General features: G+C 39.8%; 1 protein-coding gene across 2 annotated transcripts in view; it reads left to right on the plus strand.

Moving 5' to 3' along the window:
- SCIN (scinderin) overlaps nucleotides 1-16,359 on the plus strand; it is a 58,425-nt gene that overhangs the window by 2,818 nt on the left and 39,248 nt on the right. For both annotated transcript variants that reach the window (XM_059712439.1, XM_059712440.1), the window contains exons 2-3: nucleotides 5,023-5,177; nucleotides 8,851-9,012. In XM_059712439.1, the coding sequence (XP_059568422.1) occupies nucleotides 5,023-5,177; nucleotides 8,851-9,012 (317 nt within the window). The remainder of the gene's footprint in view (nucleotides 1-5,022; nucleotides 5,178-8,850; nucleotides 9,013-16,359) is intronic.

Below are 16,359 nucleotides of genomic sequence, written 5' to 3' on the forward strand. Positions count from 1 at the left end.
TTGTTTACAAAGTGTAAGAATCTGTTGTGAATGACTGAAAAAAGTGTTGCATTGGTCCTTCCTACGCATTTCAGCTTTGTACCTAGTGGTTTAAATGCACCCACCTTCTGCTTCTGATTACTTACAGCAGCATGTCCATGAACAGGGCTACATGATAAAGCTACTGTCTGTCACATCCAGATCTATGCTACTAACACTCACTCTCACCATTTCTCCTTACCAGTTTTAAACTTTACATAAATATAGTTGCACACAATAAACATTTATGGTATACTTAGTCTGTGCTATGCTCTATGCAAAACACTGGGGATCTAAAGAAGTGGATTACAATATACAACTACAATACAAGTAACTTACTTATACAAGAGCCAGCAAGGATGTGAGAAGCTGGGTTTTTCTCTATTGCTTGGGGGAGGTGTTAAATGAGGGATATGATTATGGAAAGTAGTTTTGCAGTTTCTTACAAAACTAAACATGCAACTACCATACGACCCAGCAATTGCATTCATGGACATTTATTCCAGAGAAATTAAATTTATATTCATGTAGAAACCTATACATGAATGTCCATAACAGCTTCATTTAAATAGACAAAAAACTTGAATCAGCTCCAATATACTTCAGCAGGTGCCTGGTTAAAAAAAAAATTGTGGCACATCAATAATAAGAAACACTCCTCAGCAATAAAAAGGAACAAACTTTTGATACACACAGCAACTCCGATAAAGCTCAGGCAATTATGCTGAGTAAGAGAAAAAAAGCCAAAATGTTACATACTGTATAATTTTATTTATATACCATTTTTGATATGAAAAAATTTTGATTTTGTTGTTACAAGAGGTTAGGGTTGGGGTGAGGTCAGGGTGATACAGGAGGGAGGTGGGAATAGTTATAAAAGGACAACATAAGAGATTTTTTGATGATGTAATTATTCGATACTTTGACTATGATGGTGGATATATATATCTGATAAAGTTATATAGAATTAAAGGTACAAACACAAGAGTACAAGTAAAATTGGGAAGATATGAAAAAAGGTAAATGCCTTGTATCACTGTCAAATCCTGGTGTGGTATTCTGTGCTGTACTATACTTACATACTTACTAGAGGCCCGGTGCACAAAAATTTGTGCACTCGGGGGGGAGGGGTCCCTCAGCCTGGCCTGTGCCCTCTCACAGTCCGGGAACTCTCAGGGGATGACCACCTGCTGGCTTAGGCCTGCTCCCCGGGGTATTGGGCCTAAGATGGCAATCAGACATCCCTCTGGCAGCCCGGCAGCCTTCGGGGGATGTCCACTGGCCAGCGGGGAGCAGGCTTAAACTGCAGTCGGACATCCTTAGTGCTGCTGAGGAGGCAGGAGAGGCTCACACCACCACTGCTGTACTGGCAGCCATCAGCCTGGCTTGTGGCTGAGCGGAGCTCCTCCCATGTGAGAGCGCCCTGACCACCAGAGGGCAGCTCCTGCATTGAGAGTCTGCCCCCTGATGGTCAGTGTGTGTCATAGTGACCAGTCATTCCCAGTCTTTCTGCTGTTAGGGTCAGTTTGCATATTACCCTTTTACTATATAGGATAGAGGCCTGGTGCACGGGTGGGGGCCGGCTGGTTTGCCCTGAAGGGTGTCCCGGATCAGGGTGGGGGTCCCACTTGGGTGCCTGGCCAGCCTGGGTGAGGGGCTGATGGCTGTTTGCAGCTGGTCACACCCCCTTCAGGGTGGGGGTCCCCACTGGGGTGTCTGGCCAGTCTGGGTGAGGGGCTGAGGGCCGTTTTCAGGCTGGCGGGTGACTGAAGCTCCCAACTTCTCCTTTTTTTCTTTTTTTTTAATTCTGGGATTTATTTACCTTCTATGGCTGTCATTGGAGCTGAGAGCTGGCTTTAGCTCTGAGGCTCGGCTCCAGCTCTGAAACCTTGGCTGCTGAAAGCAGGGATCTGGGTTTGTTTGGCTTCTATAATTGAAACACTGTTGCAGCTCCAGCTCTGAGGCCCGGCTGGCTGAAAGCAGGTTTCTGGGTTTTGTTTAACTTCTATAATTGCAACATTGTTTCTTAGAGTGCAGCTCAGAGGCAGGCAGCAGCAGGCAGGGAACCTTGGCTTCCTCCATCACTGGAGCAAGCAAGCCTCCTGTTCGCTTCAGCTGCCTGGCTGCCATTTTCGTTGGCCGTTAATTTGCATATCGCCCTGATTAGCCAATGGGAAGCGTGTTGGAGGTATGGTTAATTACCATGTTTGTCTATTATTAGATAAGATACTTTAGTATATACTAAACTATAGGGGTTTTTTTTGTTTTGTTTTGAAAGGTTAGCCTTTTTAAAAAATATATTTTATTAATTTTTTACAGAGAGGAAGGGAGAGGGATAGAGAGTTAGAAACATCGATGAGAGAGAAACATCGATCAGCTGCCTCCTGCACAACCCCTACTGGGGATGTGCCCGCAACCAAGGTACATGCCCTTGACCGGAATTGAACCTGGGACCCTTCAGTCCACAGGAAGACGCTCCATGCACTGAGCCAAACCGGTTATGGCTATACTATAGTTTTACAAAATGTTAGCATTGGGGGAAATGTGGCCTGCTGATCTGTATGTCTGTTTTCCCACCAATATCACACTGTCTTAATTACTGTAGCTGCATAGTGGACACTATTATCAGATAGAGTTATTTTTCCTAGCTTAGTTTCCTTTGTTAAGATACTTTTAGCTATTCTAGGGCCTATGCCTTTTCATATAAATTTTATAATCAACTCGTATAACCTATCATAAACCTTGCTGGGATTTTGCTAGGAATAGCATTAAGCCTACAGATCAATTTGGAGAAAACTGACATCTTTATTAGATTGATTCTTACAATGCATGACACTATGTCTTTATGTTTATTAAGGTCTTTCATTCTTTTCATTATCACTTTGTAATTTTAGCATATAGATTATGTACCTATTTAATATACACCTTAGTTTCTTTGGATTGATCGTAAATGGCATGGTGCTTTTAATTTCAATTTTTCATGTTTGTGGTTTCTATATAAACATGAGACTGCCTTTTGTTATCAATTAATTTTTATCTTGCTGAATGCACTTATTCTGGGAGGTTTTCTAAATTATTTTGTAGATATCTTAAAATTTTCTGTGTGGATAATCCTCTTATTTATAAATAAAAACATTTATTTCTTCTTTTTTCAGTCTTTGCTTTTCTCTTTCTACCTTATTGCAGTGGTTAGAACTTCTTGTATAATGTTGAGTAAGAGTAATGAAAGTAGACAACCTTGCCTTGCTCCCAATCTCATGGGAAAATATTCAGTTTTTCACCATTAAGAATTATGTTAGCTATACACTTTTAATTGATGCTATTTATCAAATTGAGGATATTCCCCAGTATTCCTAACTTGGCAAGAGTTTTTTTGTTACTCATGAATGGTTTTTTGATTAACCTACTTATTAAGCCTTCTTTTTAAATCTATGTTTTACATATAAAGTCACATCCCCCAAACAATTTAAAGAAGCTTACAGCACATATACAATAATGTAACATGATATAAAATAACAACACAAAACAACATAAATCAGTAAAATTAGCAAAGGGAAAATAAATGAAGTGAAGTTCATAAGTTTCTGAATAACTGCTAGGATTTCATCATGATACGACTGAATTTGATTTTGGTTTTCACATTCAAAGACTGCTATTGGCTTTACTAAAGATCTTCCAACCTCTTTAGAGCAAGGACTCTGGCTCATTTATATTGCTTTTCCCTGGCCTTTCACAATACATAACATCAACAAGTGGTAGTATAATTTAGTTAACTTACTTCTAGTCTATTTAATTAATTGCATGCCTGTCCATTTACATCTACCTAAAGAGATTTGGGTTTCAACTTGTACAAGTAAGGATGTTTAAGTCAAACACATCATCTTTAATGGCTTGGTATTAATCTTGATTTAAGTTTTCCTTTTAAAGCATCACTGTACAAATCTATATCTATGCCTCTATTAGTATTCTCATTTATGGATGGGAAAGTCGGCTTAAGAATGATACTGTAGTCCTTTTGAACTGCAAAATTGCAGGGATGTTTTTTCATGTGTTACCTAATTTCCTTTGACCACAACACATTCACAAAATTTATAAAATGTCAAATACACTTCTAGCTACTGATTTTTTACTGAGAAGATCCGTACTACACAGGTCCCCTTTGAGAGTAAGAGGAATTGTAAAGAAATCCAATCCAGTTTTTTCTTCAATATAGATGATTGATTTTCTTTCTTCAACTTTGGTGAATATTCTCAACTGGGGTTTCAGGTGAACTATTGTTACAGCTTCTAAACTTTTATGTATCAATTATTCATGAAGGAAAATGACATGTCCCTATTACCATAAAATTGTACTGCTAATGACAGTCTAAGTATTAAAAAAAATTTGTAGTGTAGTTTCTAAGAGCCTGTACTTCAGAATCACAGAAAATGGGCTCTGGGTGCTGTTCTACCAAAGGTCAACTTTATGACCTCAGGGAAGGTGCTTGGCATTTCCAGGCCTCCCATTCCACTGTTATAACTTGGTAGGACATAGTTTCTGCTGCGTGGGCTTGCTTAGAGATTAAATGAGATCATCCATGTAAAACACTCACATGTTGTCTGGCCCATAGCCAAGGTATTATAAATGTATAAAAGTTATTACTATTTCTACAATCATTTATGACTTTCACTCAGCTCAGATTAGTAAGTCTTTTAGAAAACTTGAGTTCCTGGCTCTGATTTTCATGTACATAAAGACGCTGGTTCTTAAGAATTGGTGTTTCTACCTCAGTGAAGTTGCCTGGATGGGATCTGTATTATTTTAGCTATTAACAACATAATATTTTTAGAAGATTGTTCTGTTGAAGGTGATTTGTTGTATTGATATATAATTCAAAGATAATTTCTGATATATATATATATATATATATATATATATATATATATATATATATATATATATCAGAATCTCTGCCATAATTCTTCCCTTGCTTGATAAGTGAGGCGCTATCATTTGCCATTTCAGGAAGGGAGTGTTCTCAGGATGAAAGCACAGCAGCTGCCATCTTTACTGTGCAGATGGATGACTATTTGGGTGGCAAACCAGTGCAGAATAGAGAACTTCAAGGCTATGAATCTACTGATTTTGTTGGCTATTTCAAAGGAGGTCTGAAATATAAGGTAAGCTGCTCTCTCAAACAGTTTCTGTAATGACCTCCTTTCTCTTCCTATTCATGCACACCTCTTGTCTTCATAGAATGAAAGTACACTGAGGGCAGACATTTTTATGTTTTGTTTTTGTTTTAATCTGTTTTGTTCACTGATAGATCACCAGTACCTCCTGGACACATAGTAAGTGCCCAATAAATGTTTGTGGAATGTATAGGGCAGTATGTTAACTACTCTGATTTGATTTTATTCAATAGGTTGATTTTTCAAAAAGTTAAGAGCTTTCAGTTATGTTGTCACAAGGAATTATTGAAATGAAAATTACTTCAATAAATAAATATTGGTAAATTGAGTACTAACAGTTTGTTTTTGATATTCTGAAAAATCTCTGAATTTGCTGCAAATAACCCATTATCTGGGAATTTCAGTTGTTCTAGAATATCTTAATATCATATAACAATTGTAACTTTACTTAATACAAAAAAGTATACACACATTTCCTACATAATGTGGTGACCTTGGAAATGAAATAAATGAAATCATTGAGTTGAACATGTGTGGTTCCAGTCCACAAATTCAAATGCATGCACTGACACATACACACATGTACACACAGTTTATGTGTATTGGTCTGAAAATCATCAAATGGCTTTATTTTTTAAAACAAACAAACAATAAAACCTGTTAAGTATGTCTATCTCTATAAGGCCATTTGCAGTAAAAGATAGCTTTTGGGGGAAATCTCCCAGTGACCTTTCTTTGCAGACTGGCCATCCTTCACCATCCCCCCAGCCCTAGGAGTGTTTAGACAAAGTGTGAGGTATACCCTCCCTAGACAAACATTTTAGAAACAGTCCTTTTCAAAATCAAACACGCTCCAATAGGTGTTCGGCAGACCCCTCAACTCCTCTCAAGCATATTAGCCTCGTGAAGACCTCAGACCTCAGAGATAAACTAGAATCCCTACTATGATGCCAGGGTTTCTTTTTGCTCTTACCTGATCAGAGACTTAGTTGAATATTTTGTGATGTCATTTAGATCAGGACAAAACACAAGTTCTTATATCTCTCTTGAAATCATTTTTCCACTCTAGGATGTCAGCCACTCTAAATATAGAACTTATTACCTCTCATTTTATTTAATTCACATGAATTCCTAGCTTATGTCAAATGATCCCATAAACCTTTCCTTATGTGAGTGAACCCAACATTTTGAAAAGCCTGTTTCTTATAGTTACTAAAAGCATGCTGTGCCATTAAACTGGTCATGAACACATTTCTGCCACATAGTACTGGTTTGCCTCAGGGCAAGTATGTAATTTTTCTGGGCTCAGTTTTCTCAAATGTGCAATGGGTATAACAACAGCTTTCACTGTAAGTGTTGTGAGGATTAAGGGTTTAATTCATAATACAATACCTATAATACATACACAATCAGTAGGAACTTACCTTATTAGTAATTTTTTCTGGCTATTTGCAGGACTTCTGAAATCAACCTTCTGGATACATATATTTAAAAGTGGACACGATAGAAGTAACTTTACAGTTATTGGATAATTATATTCTAATTGTCAGCATTAAAACCACTACGAATCAGCATTTTATTAGAAAGAGGGTATTTGCAAATGGAGGTCAAGTTTATCAGCAAAAAGAAAAAAAATTAGTTCACTGTCTTATCAGTAGTGACATTGAGCAGATGATGTGTTGCTGTTGCAACAATACTTGATAGGAAATGTAGAAGCAGAGATAATTTACTACCCAGAATAGCAAAGATTATTATGCTATACTTAATTTTCATGAATATTATCTCATTTAATTTAAATAACAGCCCTGTGGTGCAGTTCTATCATTATCACACTGTTACAATAAGTAAATGGAAGTTTAGAGAGACTGTGTAACTTGCTAAGGCCTAATAGCTAGTATGTGAGTGGGTGACCATTTGACTCCAGTGCCCAAGCTGGTACTCATACTGGGACACTCTCAACATTCAGCTAGAAAATATGAAGACCATCTCCTCATGTCATTTCATTGACTTGAGGTTTTTCCTCTGTGAGGCATTTTATGGGGTTATAGAAGACAATTACCACCACTCCCTCATATTAAATCTTCTGTTAATCACACCTTTCCCAAGAAGACCCAGCCCTTAGCCATAATTGTGATTAGCAACCATCTGACATCTGTCAGCCAGAAAAAGTGTATTTATGGCAACACAGATTTAGAGGACTTCGTTGAATGAAAACATCCACTTTGTTTTCCTTCTGTGGAATAGGTAGAAAGAGGCAGGGAGTTTGTAAGGTTAATTCAAACAATATTCACAGAACTACTTGCTGTCTGATACAGACATATGTAAAACTTAGTTTTTCATTTGTGCATTTTTGAGATTAAATGGTAGAGACAAAATTAGTTTTAAAATACTGTTAAATGTTCATGGACTATATATCATTCTGATGATTCATCATATGAAAGTAGCCTAAATATTGTATATGTATCCTCAGTCTAGTCTATATATTTTTTAAGTTTATCTTTATTTTGAAAGTATTATAGATGTCTCCTTCCCCTCTCCCCCAGTGGATCCCTCCCCCTCTCCCCCAGGCCTCCATCATGCTATTGTCTGTGTCCATGGGTTATGCATATAAATTCTTTGGTTAATCTTTCCCCCACCCCCCTGTCCCTCTGAGATCCATCAGTCTGTTTCATGCTTCTATGTCTCTGGATCTATTTTGTTCATTAGTTTATTTTGTTTGTTAGATTCCACATATAAGTGAGATCATGTGATACTTGTCTTTCGCCGACTAGCTTAATTTGCTTAGCATAATACTCTCCAGGTCCCTCCATGCTATCTCAAAGGGCAAGAGATTCTTCTTTATAGCTGCATGGTATTCCATTGTGTAAATGTACCACAGCTTTTTTATCCACTCATCTACTAAAGGACAGTTGGACTGTTTCCAGATCTTAGCTATTGTAAATAGTGGTGCTATGAACATCAGGGTGCATATATCCTTTCTGATTGGTGTTTCTGGATTCTTAGGATACATTCCTAGAAATGGGATTGTTGGGTCAAATGGCAGTTTCATTTTTGATTTTTTGAGAAAACGCCACACTGTTTTCCATTTTATAACTTTTTTCAGATCACTGTGTTTTTATGCTATTTTTTATTGGATTGTAATGTGCTTATTGAAAAAAATGGGAGCAGCCCATAGCTGGCCAGCACTTAACTCCCCTTCTCTCTCCTCACGCTGTGACAGTAAGCACTTTGGCGATGCCACATTCTCTTGATGCTCCTCATCTCTACTTGTGACCTCTGACTCTCCTCCAACCTCCTGTTGCTTTTTTCCTTGAAATCCTTGTCTACCTTCTCACTCCATGACTTGGGAATAATTAGTTTCCAAAGGACAAGAACTACAGCTTTTTTTTTTTTTTTCTGAAGCAGGTTTTATACTCTGAAGTTTCTCAGAAAATATTTGCAAAGTTAAATTGAATGTTGATATAGCCTAACTTTAAAAAAAAATGTTGATTTGCTAAGGAATTCTCTTCTTCCTATTTAATTTTCACATGCTCTGAGGTGGCTGTTTTCTCTTGGCTTGGTAGGCTGTTTTGGCATAAGCTCCCGTGGTTCCATACGTGACTGTGTCTAGTTCGAAGCCTCATCTGTTGTGTTTTGTTTTCTGCCCCCTCCCACTGATCAGGCCGGAGGTGTGGCATCTGGACTAAATCACGTTCTCACCAACGACCTGACCGCCCAGAGGCTCCTGCACGTGAAGGGTCGGAGAGTGGTCAGGGCCACGGAAGTTCCCCTGAGCTGGCACAGTTTCAACCAGGGCGACTGCTTCATCATTGACCTTGGCACTGTAAGTTTCATATGCACCTGTTGACATCAAAAGTAAAGTAAGTTGCCTTCAGATCAAAGCCAATGTATGTGTCACGAAACATAATCACTTTTTCTACACCCTGAAAAGTGGTCATGTTTATGTGAGATGCAGTAGTGTCCTATGAGTAACTGGCTAGTATTTAAATGACAAAGTGGGACTTCAAAGTTTTTATTTTCTTTGATAGGTTTAGAATGGCATAGTGATTTAGTTCTTCCTACCATAGAACAGAAATTGAGTTATTTTTTTAATACATTTTCCCTTCTCTCTGGACAGAACTTCCTCTAATTATTTTCGTCCTTAATTGTTTATAGGAAAACATTGCTTAAGGGGAAAAGTGATTCCCCCAGAGAGCAAAGGTTCTAGAGTTTTAAATAGACACAGTATGAGTCTAAGCCAGCAGTTCTCAACCTGTGGGTCGCGAACAATGAAAATACATCCTGCATATCATCTATTTACATTATGATTCATAACAGTAGCAAAATTACAGTTATGAAGTAGCAACGAAAATAATTTTATGGTTGGGGGTCACCACATGAGGAACTGTATTAAAGGATCACAGCATTAGGAAGGTTGAGAACCACTCATCTAAGCACTGTGCCTGAGAGTTTCGGGCAATGTCCCTTAAACACACACACATGCACCATACTACTTCACACTTTAAAAAATATTTTTTTTTATTGATTTCAGAGAGGAAGGGAGAGGGATGAGAGAGAATCATTGATTGGTTGCCTCCTGCATGCTCCACTCTGGGGAATTTAGCCCACAACCCGGGCTTGTGCTCTGACTGGGAATCCAACCGTGACGTCCTGGTTCATAGGTGGACCCTCAACTACTGAATCACACTGTCTGGGCTACTTCACACTTTGTAATTATCTTAGGATTATTAGAAGAACAGACACAAGTACAACTACCAAGTGTCATCTTATTTACTCTTTGATCTTGAGCAAGTCATTAACCTCTCTGAGCCTTGACTTCCTTATTTATATTTTCATCTTGACTCTGGTTTCCAATATCATTTTTAACCTTAGTTGGCTATGATTCAGTCTCATCTGACACACAGTCACATTTGGAAATGGCAGTTACTATCTCAGTTTCACAAGGAGAAAATCAGCCTTGGAGGGTGTGAGAAAGTCACTTGGATTGATACAGGATTGAGTGGTGACCTGGAATAGTATCTGGGTTTTTTTTACTCCTAGTGCACATCCTTTCCACTACCCTAAGTGAACTTGGTGGTATATAAAATGGTATGGTTCTATAAAGTAGTATCTTGTGCCTTGGCCGGTTTGAATCAGTGGACAGAGTATTGGTCCATAGACTGAAGGGTCCCAAGTTTGATTCTGGACAAGGGCATATACCTCAGTTGCAGGCTTAATCCCCAGGGTACATGTGGGAAGCAACCAATTGATGTGTCTCTCCCACATCAATGTTTCTCTCTCCCTCAGTTTCCCCCTTCCTTCTACTCTCTCTCTCTCTCAAAAAACAAAACAAAACAAAACAAAACAAAAAACAAAAAACAAACAAACAAAAAAAAAACAAAAAAAGAAAGAAAAATAAAATCTTGTAACAGTTTCAGAATCTGCTGAATTCAGAATTGAATATGTCTAATCTGGCTTAGAATTCACTGAAAGTAGTACTGTTGGTGAAATCATTTATTTTGTTGAACAAGTATGAATTGAGTTTCCACAATGGGCTAATAGTTGGGTGTGGTGGTAGATTGGCAGTCTAGTAACATATGCTCTCTTCCCATAGGTCAGGCCTGCCTGTGGGAGTCTGACCCACAAATCCAGGCTCATAAAAAAGTGACAAAGTCTCTAGTATAAAGTTCAAGGCACTTCATCTGTTCAATAATAAACCATCTTTATTTTATATTAGAGGCCCGATGCACGAAATTCATGTAAGAGTAGGCCTTCCTTCCCCCGGTTGCCAGCACCGGCTTCCCTCTGGCACCCAGGACCCAAGCTTCCCTCTGGCTGCCGGCAGGCAGCGGGGACCTGAGCTTCCTTTGCAGCCCCGGCTTCGTCTGGAAGGTTGTCTGGAAGGACCATCTGGTCTAATTAGCATATTACACTTTTATTATTATAGATTGTTAATTATCCTTAATAACTTTCAAGTTGTCACCTACCCTCATTCCTGCTTAGAGGCATTTGGAATTAATTTGTTGCAGAGATACCTGAGTTTGATTATCCCTTCTGTGTGGAAGTTTCCTACACCCTAAAGGGATACCCCAGTAGGAATCAAGCCCTGGGTCCCTAAGTACATGGGAACAAACACCCACATGATCCTTGTTTATGTTAACTAACCTTTAATCAGTTGGTATGTCGCCAAAAATTACTAAATGGTAATAAGATCTTGGAGTTGCCTTCATGACTTTATTTTTGGGTGTGTTAGAGTAAACAAAGAAGGTATGGAGTCACATTTTTCTCTACATAACATTATAATTTGAGTTAACTATTTTGTGACCACTTTCTGCATTGACAACACAGAAGGAAGCCAGTGTAGTTTCTTCACATTTGTTCGATTACCCAGGTGTGGAAAGGTAGGCTAGACATCTAAAACTGTCTCCCAACAAAAGCCAGCTGGCCAACACTAAAGTTATGATATAACCTAAATCCTGTATCTTGACTGAATTTGAGGGACTTCAGTTTTTTAATCAATAATCATTATTATTAATATGATACGCCATATACCTTAAAGACATTTACTATGTTAGGATGTTAGACTATAGTAAATACCCTCTAGACAGGACAATATAACCTCCTCAACCTAAAGCATGAGATTTTAAAATTATCCATTTAATTACTTTGAAAATTAATGCCATGGCTGGTTTGATTTAGTGGATAGAGCGTCCGCCTGCAGACTGAAGAGTGCCGGGTTAGATTCTAGTCAAGGGCACATATCCAGGTTGTGGGCTTGATCCCCAGAAGGGGGCATGCAGGAGGCAGCCAATTAATTCTCTTCATCATTGATGTTTCTATTTCTCCCTCTCCCTTCCTCTCTGAAATCAATAAAAAATATATTAAAATAAAATAAAACGCATTATTTTTTTAAAAAGGAAATTGTCAACATTTTAGAGGATGATTTTGATAAGTTGTCTTATATTAAGTGTGTTTTCAGTAAATAATATGGGACGTGGTTTGATCTCAGAAATTTGGAATTTACTGAATCTTTGGAAAATGCTTTTGAACCATACATTTTTATGTTGGTGAATGTATATATTATTTTCCCACTATTTTTAAAGATATGGGGTATTTGTAGACATCCTATCTAATAAAAAAGTAATATGCAAATTGACCGTCACTCCAACACACAAGATGGCCGCCCCCATGTGGACACAAGATGGCCGGCAGGGGAGGGTAGTTGGGGAAGATCAGGCCTGTAGGGGGAGGGCGTTTTGGGGGGGGGGCCAGGCCAGCAAGCGGAAGCAGTTGGGGGGGACCAGGTCAGCAGGGGGAGGGCAGTTGGGGGCAACCATGCCAGCAGGGGAAGGAAGTTGGGGGGGACTAGGCCAACAGGGTGAGGGCAGTTGGGGGGGACCAGGCCAGCAGGGGGAGGGCATTTGGGGGGGACCATGCCAGCAGGGGGAGGGCAGTTGGGGGCAACCATGCCAGCAGGGGAAGGAAGTTGGGGGGGACTAGGCCAACAGGGTGAGGGCAGTTGGGGGTGACCAGGCCTGCAGGGGAGGGCAGTTGGGGGCAATCCAGCTGGCAGGGGAGTGGTTAGGAGGTGATCAGGCTGGCAGGCAGAAGCAGTAAGGGGCAATTAGGCAGGCAGGTAGGCGAGCATTTGGGAGCCAGCATTCCTGGATTGTGAGAGGCATGTCCGACTGCCCATTTAGGCCCGATCCCAGTGTGGAATCATCCCAGATTGGAGAGGGTGCAGGCTGGGCTGGGGGACATACCCTCTCCAATTGTCCCACCAACCCCCTGGGCACAAATTTCGTGTACCGGGTCTCTAGTTAAATAATAAAATCATATGTAAGTATATTGCAACACAACATCCATAACTATAGAAAATGAATGAGTAGTAATGAAAAAGCCCATATTCTCAAAGTTTGGCATCTGGAGTTAACTCCTAGCCATTAATGGAGAGTTAGATTTTACAGGATGGTGAGTTCTGTTTCCTTGTTAACTTGTTTGGTCAGGTGTGCAGCTTTGCCCTACTCCCCATGCTTTCTGTAATCTATCATCCCCCCCCCCACCCCCCCCACCCCCGCATTGTCAGTCATGCTGCTTTGGAAAAGCAGCCTACACTTCCTCATTCACCAGCCGGTCTTCCACCCACACTCCTGACTTCCCCTCCCATTCTTTCTTTGAAATGTTCTTCCTGCAGAGATGATGCCTTCTGATAAATCCCGTGGACATTTAGATCATTATCCACTTGGAGCAACTAACACACTTGATGACTCCCTTCTGCATCAGCCTCACTCTTCCCACCTTCCCCTCCCTTGCAAGCCACTCTTTCTCATTCTTCTGAACATTGTCTGCCTACCCTCTCAAGTTGTTTTGCTTGTTTACGTTTGTTTTTTAAGGCCTCCACTTTAAGTCATTGCCTGTTTATACATGCTTCCTGAGCAAACTTATCTTCACCCAAAGCTTCAGCTACTCACCCACAGGTAACTCTCAAATGTATAGTCTGTGAAGACCTCTGGCCTGAGCCCTCTGTCAGTATTTCTAACTGCCTCCCAGATGTGTTAGCTTGTGTGCATCATGACAACCTCAAACATGACTCATCTAAACGTGGAACTCATCAACTTCACTCTCTCATTCCAAAACCACTTCTCCTTATTGTCCTTGTCCCCACTCATTCACACCCTCAACCCCCAAATCCAGGAGTTATCTTGGCAACTTCTCCCAAATGCTGCATGTGCAATCACTATGCCTACTGTGCCACCTCCTAACCGTTTCCTCTGTCCTTCCCGTCCACTTCCTCACCATGATACCCTGTGCATGGCACTTTCCCTCACATTGTCATGCTTTTGCTTTTGTGCACATTGTTCCTTTGCCTAGAATACTCTCCTGTCAGCATCACCTTTCTCCAGCAAGCATCAAATGTCATCTCATCCTTAACTTTTCAATTCAGATATTGCCTTCTTTATAATGTGTTCCCTAACCTCTACCTCTTCTCCTTCCACTGTCCCATGCCACACCCAGGTAGAGTTGGGCACACCTTATCTTAACTTTCCTATCACTTGACTTGCTTGTAGTATTTTCCACATTGCCTATCCATTCACTTATTAACCTCACTTACTCACTTTGTTTCTAGTATATGGCCCAGAACTTAAAACCACTCAACAAGTGTTTCAACAGATGGATAGCTGACCAACACAAAGCATACAGTCTCATGTAGTTCTGTGTACAAGGGTGTAATTTTTTTCATCTATAACTCAACCTAACTATATTGTCAAGCTTCAAATTCCAAGGATTTCAATAAAACAATCTTGCCTTATTAAGGTCAAGTTTGTTTACTATTAAAGCAATGCAAACTTATCCCAGCCATCTCCTTTCTATCCCAAAGGGTGGAATGCATGTGCAATATTATGATTTGGGCCTGGGGGTTGGATTGAGAATGGAAGTGTGAGTCTGGTTTGCAGTCTTCAGGCCTCACTTCTCTCTAACTTTCATTATGGCCTGGCCCTTTCATTCATACCCAAGCTTTGGGTTTTGGCCTCTGTCCCAAGACATTTGCTGGAAAATATCCATGGCCTCACTTTGGTCTTCTGATCTGCCCCCATATCCACCACAAGACCCCTTCTAATTCTGTCAGCAACCTGTCTCCCACTCCCAGCTCAGAAGCTCTACCTTGCTTCTCCCATGCCACACGGGAATTGTGGGGACACTGTAGGCACATTGCTTTTCCCATGCCACATGGGAATTGTGGGGACACTGTAGGCACATTGCTTCTCCCATGCCACACAGTAATTGTGAGGACACTATAGCCATATTGCTCCAACTGTCTATACACTGCCCACAGTCATTTCTGTTCTTATGCTCAGGATCACGGATGAATATATGACAAATATGCTGAAGGGAAAGTGTACCAAGCTCTTTTCAAAGATTCACTGCACCTGATCAAATTCTCTAGTTATCTTGTAATCTATTGTTCTATTCTTGGGCCTGACAAACTAGTCTTACACCATTTCACAGTCACCTACTCCATGGTTTCTACAATACACTCTAGGCCCTAAGGCTAAGATTAGTTCTTGATATGCAAAACTAGCTTTCTAGACTGAAAACTCACTCTTCCCCAAAAATCTTTAACAAAAGCAAGGTTCTTTTCAATTAAAACAATGTTGACTTTCAGGCTTTCATATCTGCTATGACTTAAAAATGCTAATTTTAAAACTAAAAAACTGAGAAAAATCTTCTTTGTTCTGGATAAATTCATCCTTACCTCAAAGTAATGCATTCCACTAGATTTGTGAGGGGAGAATCTTGAGGCAACAAGAAAAGATAATGGGAAAGATAAACCTAATATTAAATCTGTAAAATGTATGGTCAGTGAGAGTAGGGACCAATGGCATTTATTGTGTGCTTAGTATATGCTGGGTATGAGTATAAAGTTGACAGCTGTACGTGCTGTCAAATGGTGAGAAGCCACAAACACATACACAAGTCAGTGTATTTCACATTAGAATCATTTGGAAGAGGTTTTAAAAAAATCTATACCTGTGATTTGATCTTTAGAATTCTGATTTTAAAGTTTTGGAGTGGGACTTTGGTGTAAGTACTTATTAAGCCCCACTTCAATATGGGAAATGTCTGAAGTTGCTGGAACATTAAGGGATTATATGTTTGACCAACCAATGAGTCATTTAAACATAGTTATGTCAACTTATGTGGCTGGGAGAATTGTTTTTTGATAAGCTGATGATAAAATTTCTTTGTGTGCCAAATACTTTGACTTGTAGAGAGAACAAGATTTCATCTACTCTCACTGTCACTATGAAAAGAACCCTCCAACGTTGTCCCCGGTCCCAGTAGGTGCCATCACTACCAGCAACTAAACTAGAATTGTCCAAATCATACCCCTTTTCCTGTCCTCCAGTACATGTCCAAAGGGCATGGTTGACCAGTTCTGCAAGGTTTAGCCTACTAAATACCCTGCGATTCTTCTCTCCATCACCACGGCTCTGCCCTAGTTCACATACAGTTGATTCCCTTCTGGTCATCAAGCCATCTGTGGCCCTGCATACTCATTCCATTCATCTTCTGTCCTTCAGTCAGAGGCATTTAAAAAACACACATATATGCCATTGATGGGGATTGAGTTGGCTTGGCTTTGAACAATAGAATAGGATATATATTGCTTATCCAAAAATAAAAACCA

Source organism: Myotis daubentonii, chromosome 10 (genome assembly GCF_963259705.1).
Source record: "Myotis daubentonii chromosome 10, mMyoDau2.1, whole genome shotgun sequence".
NCBI lineage: Eukaryota > Metazoa > Chordata > Mammalia > Chiroptera > Vespertilionidae > Myotis > Myotis daubentonii.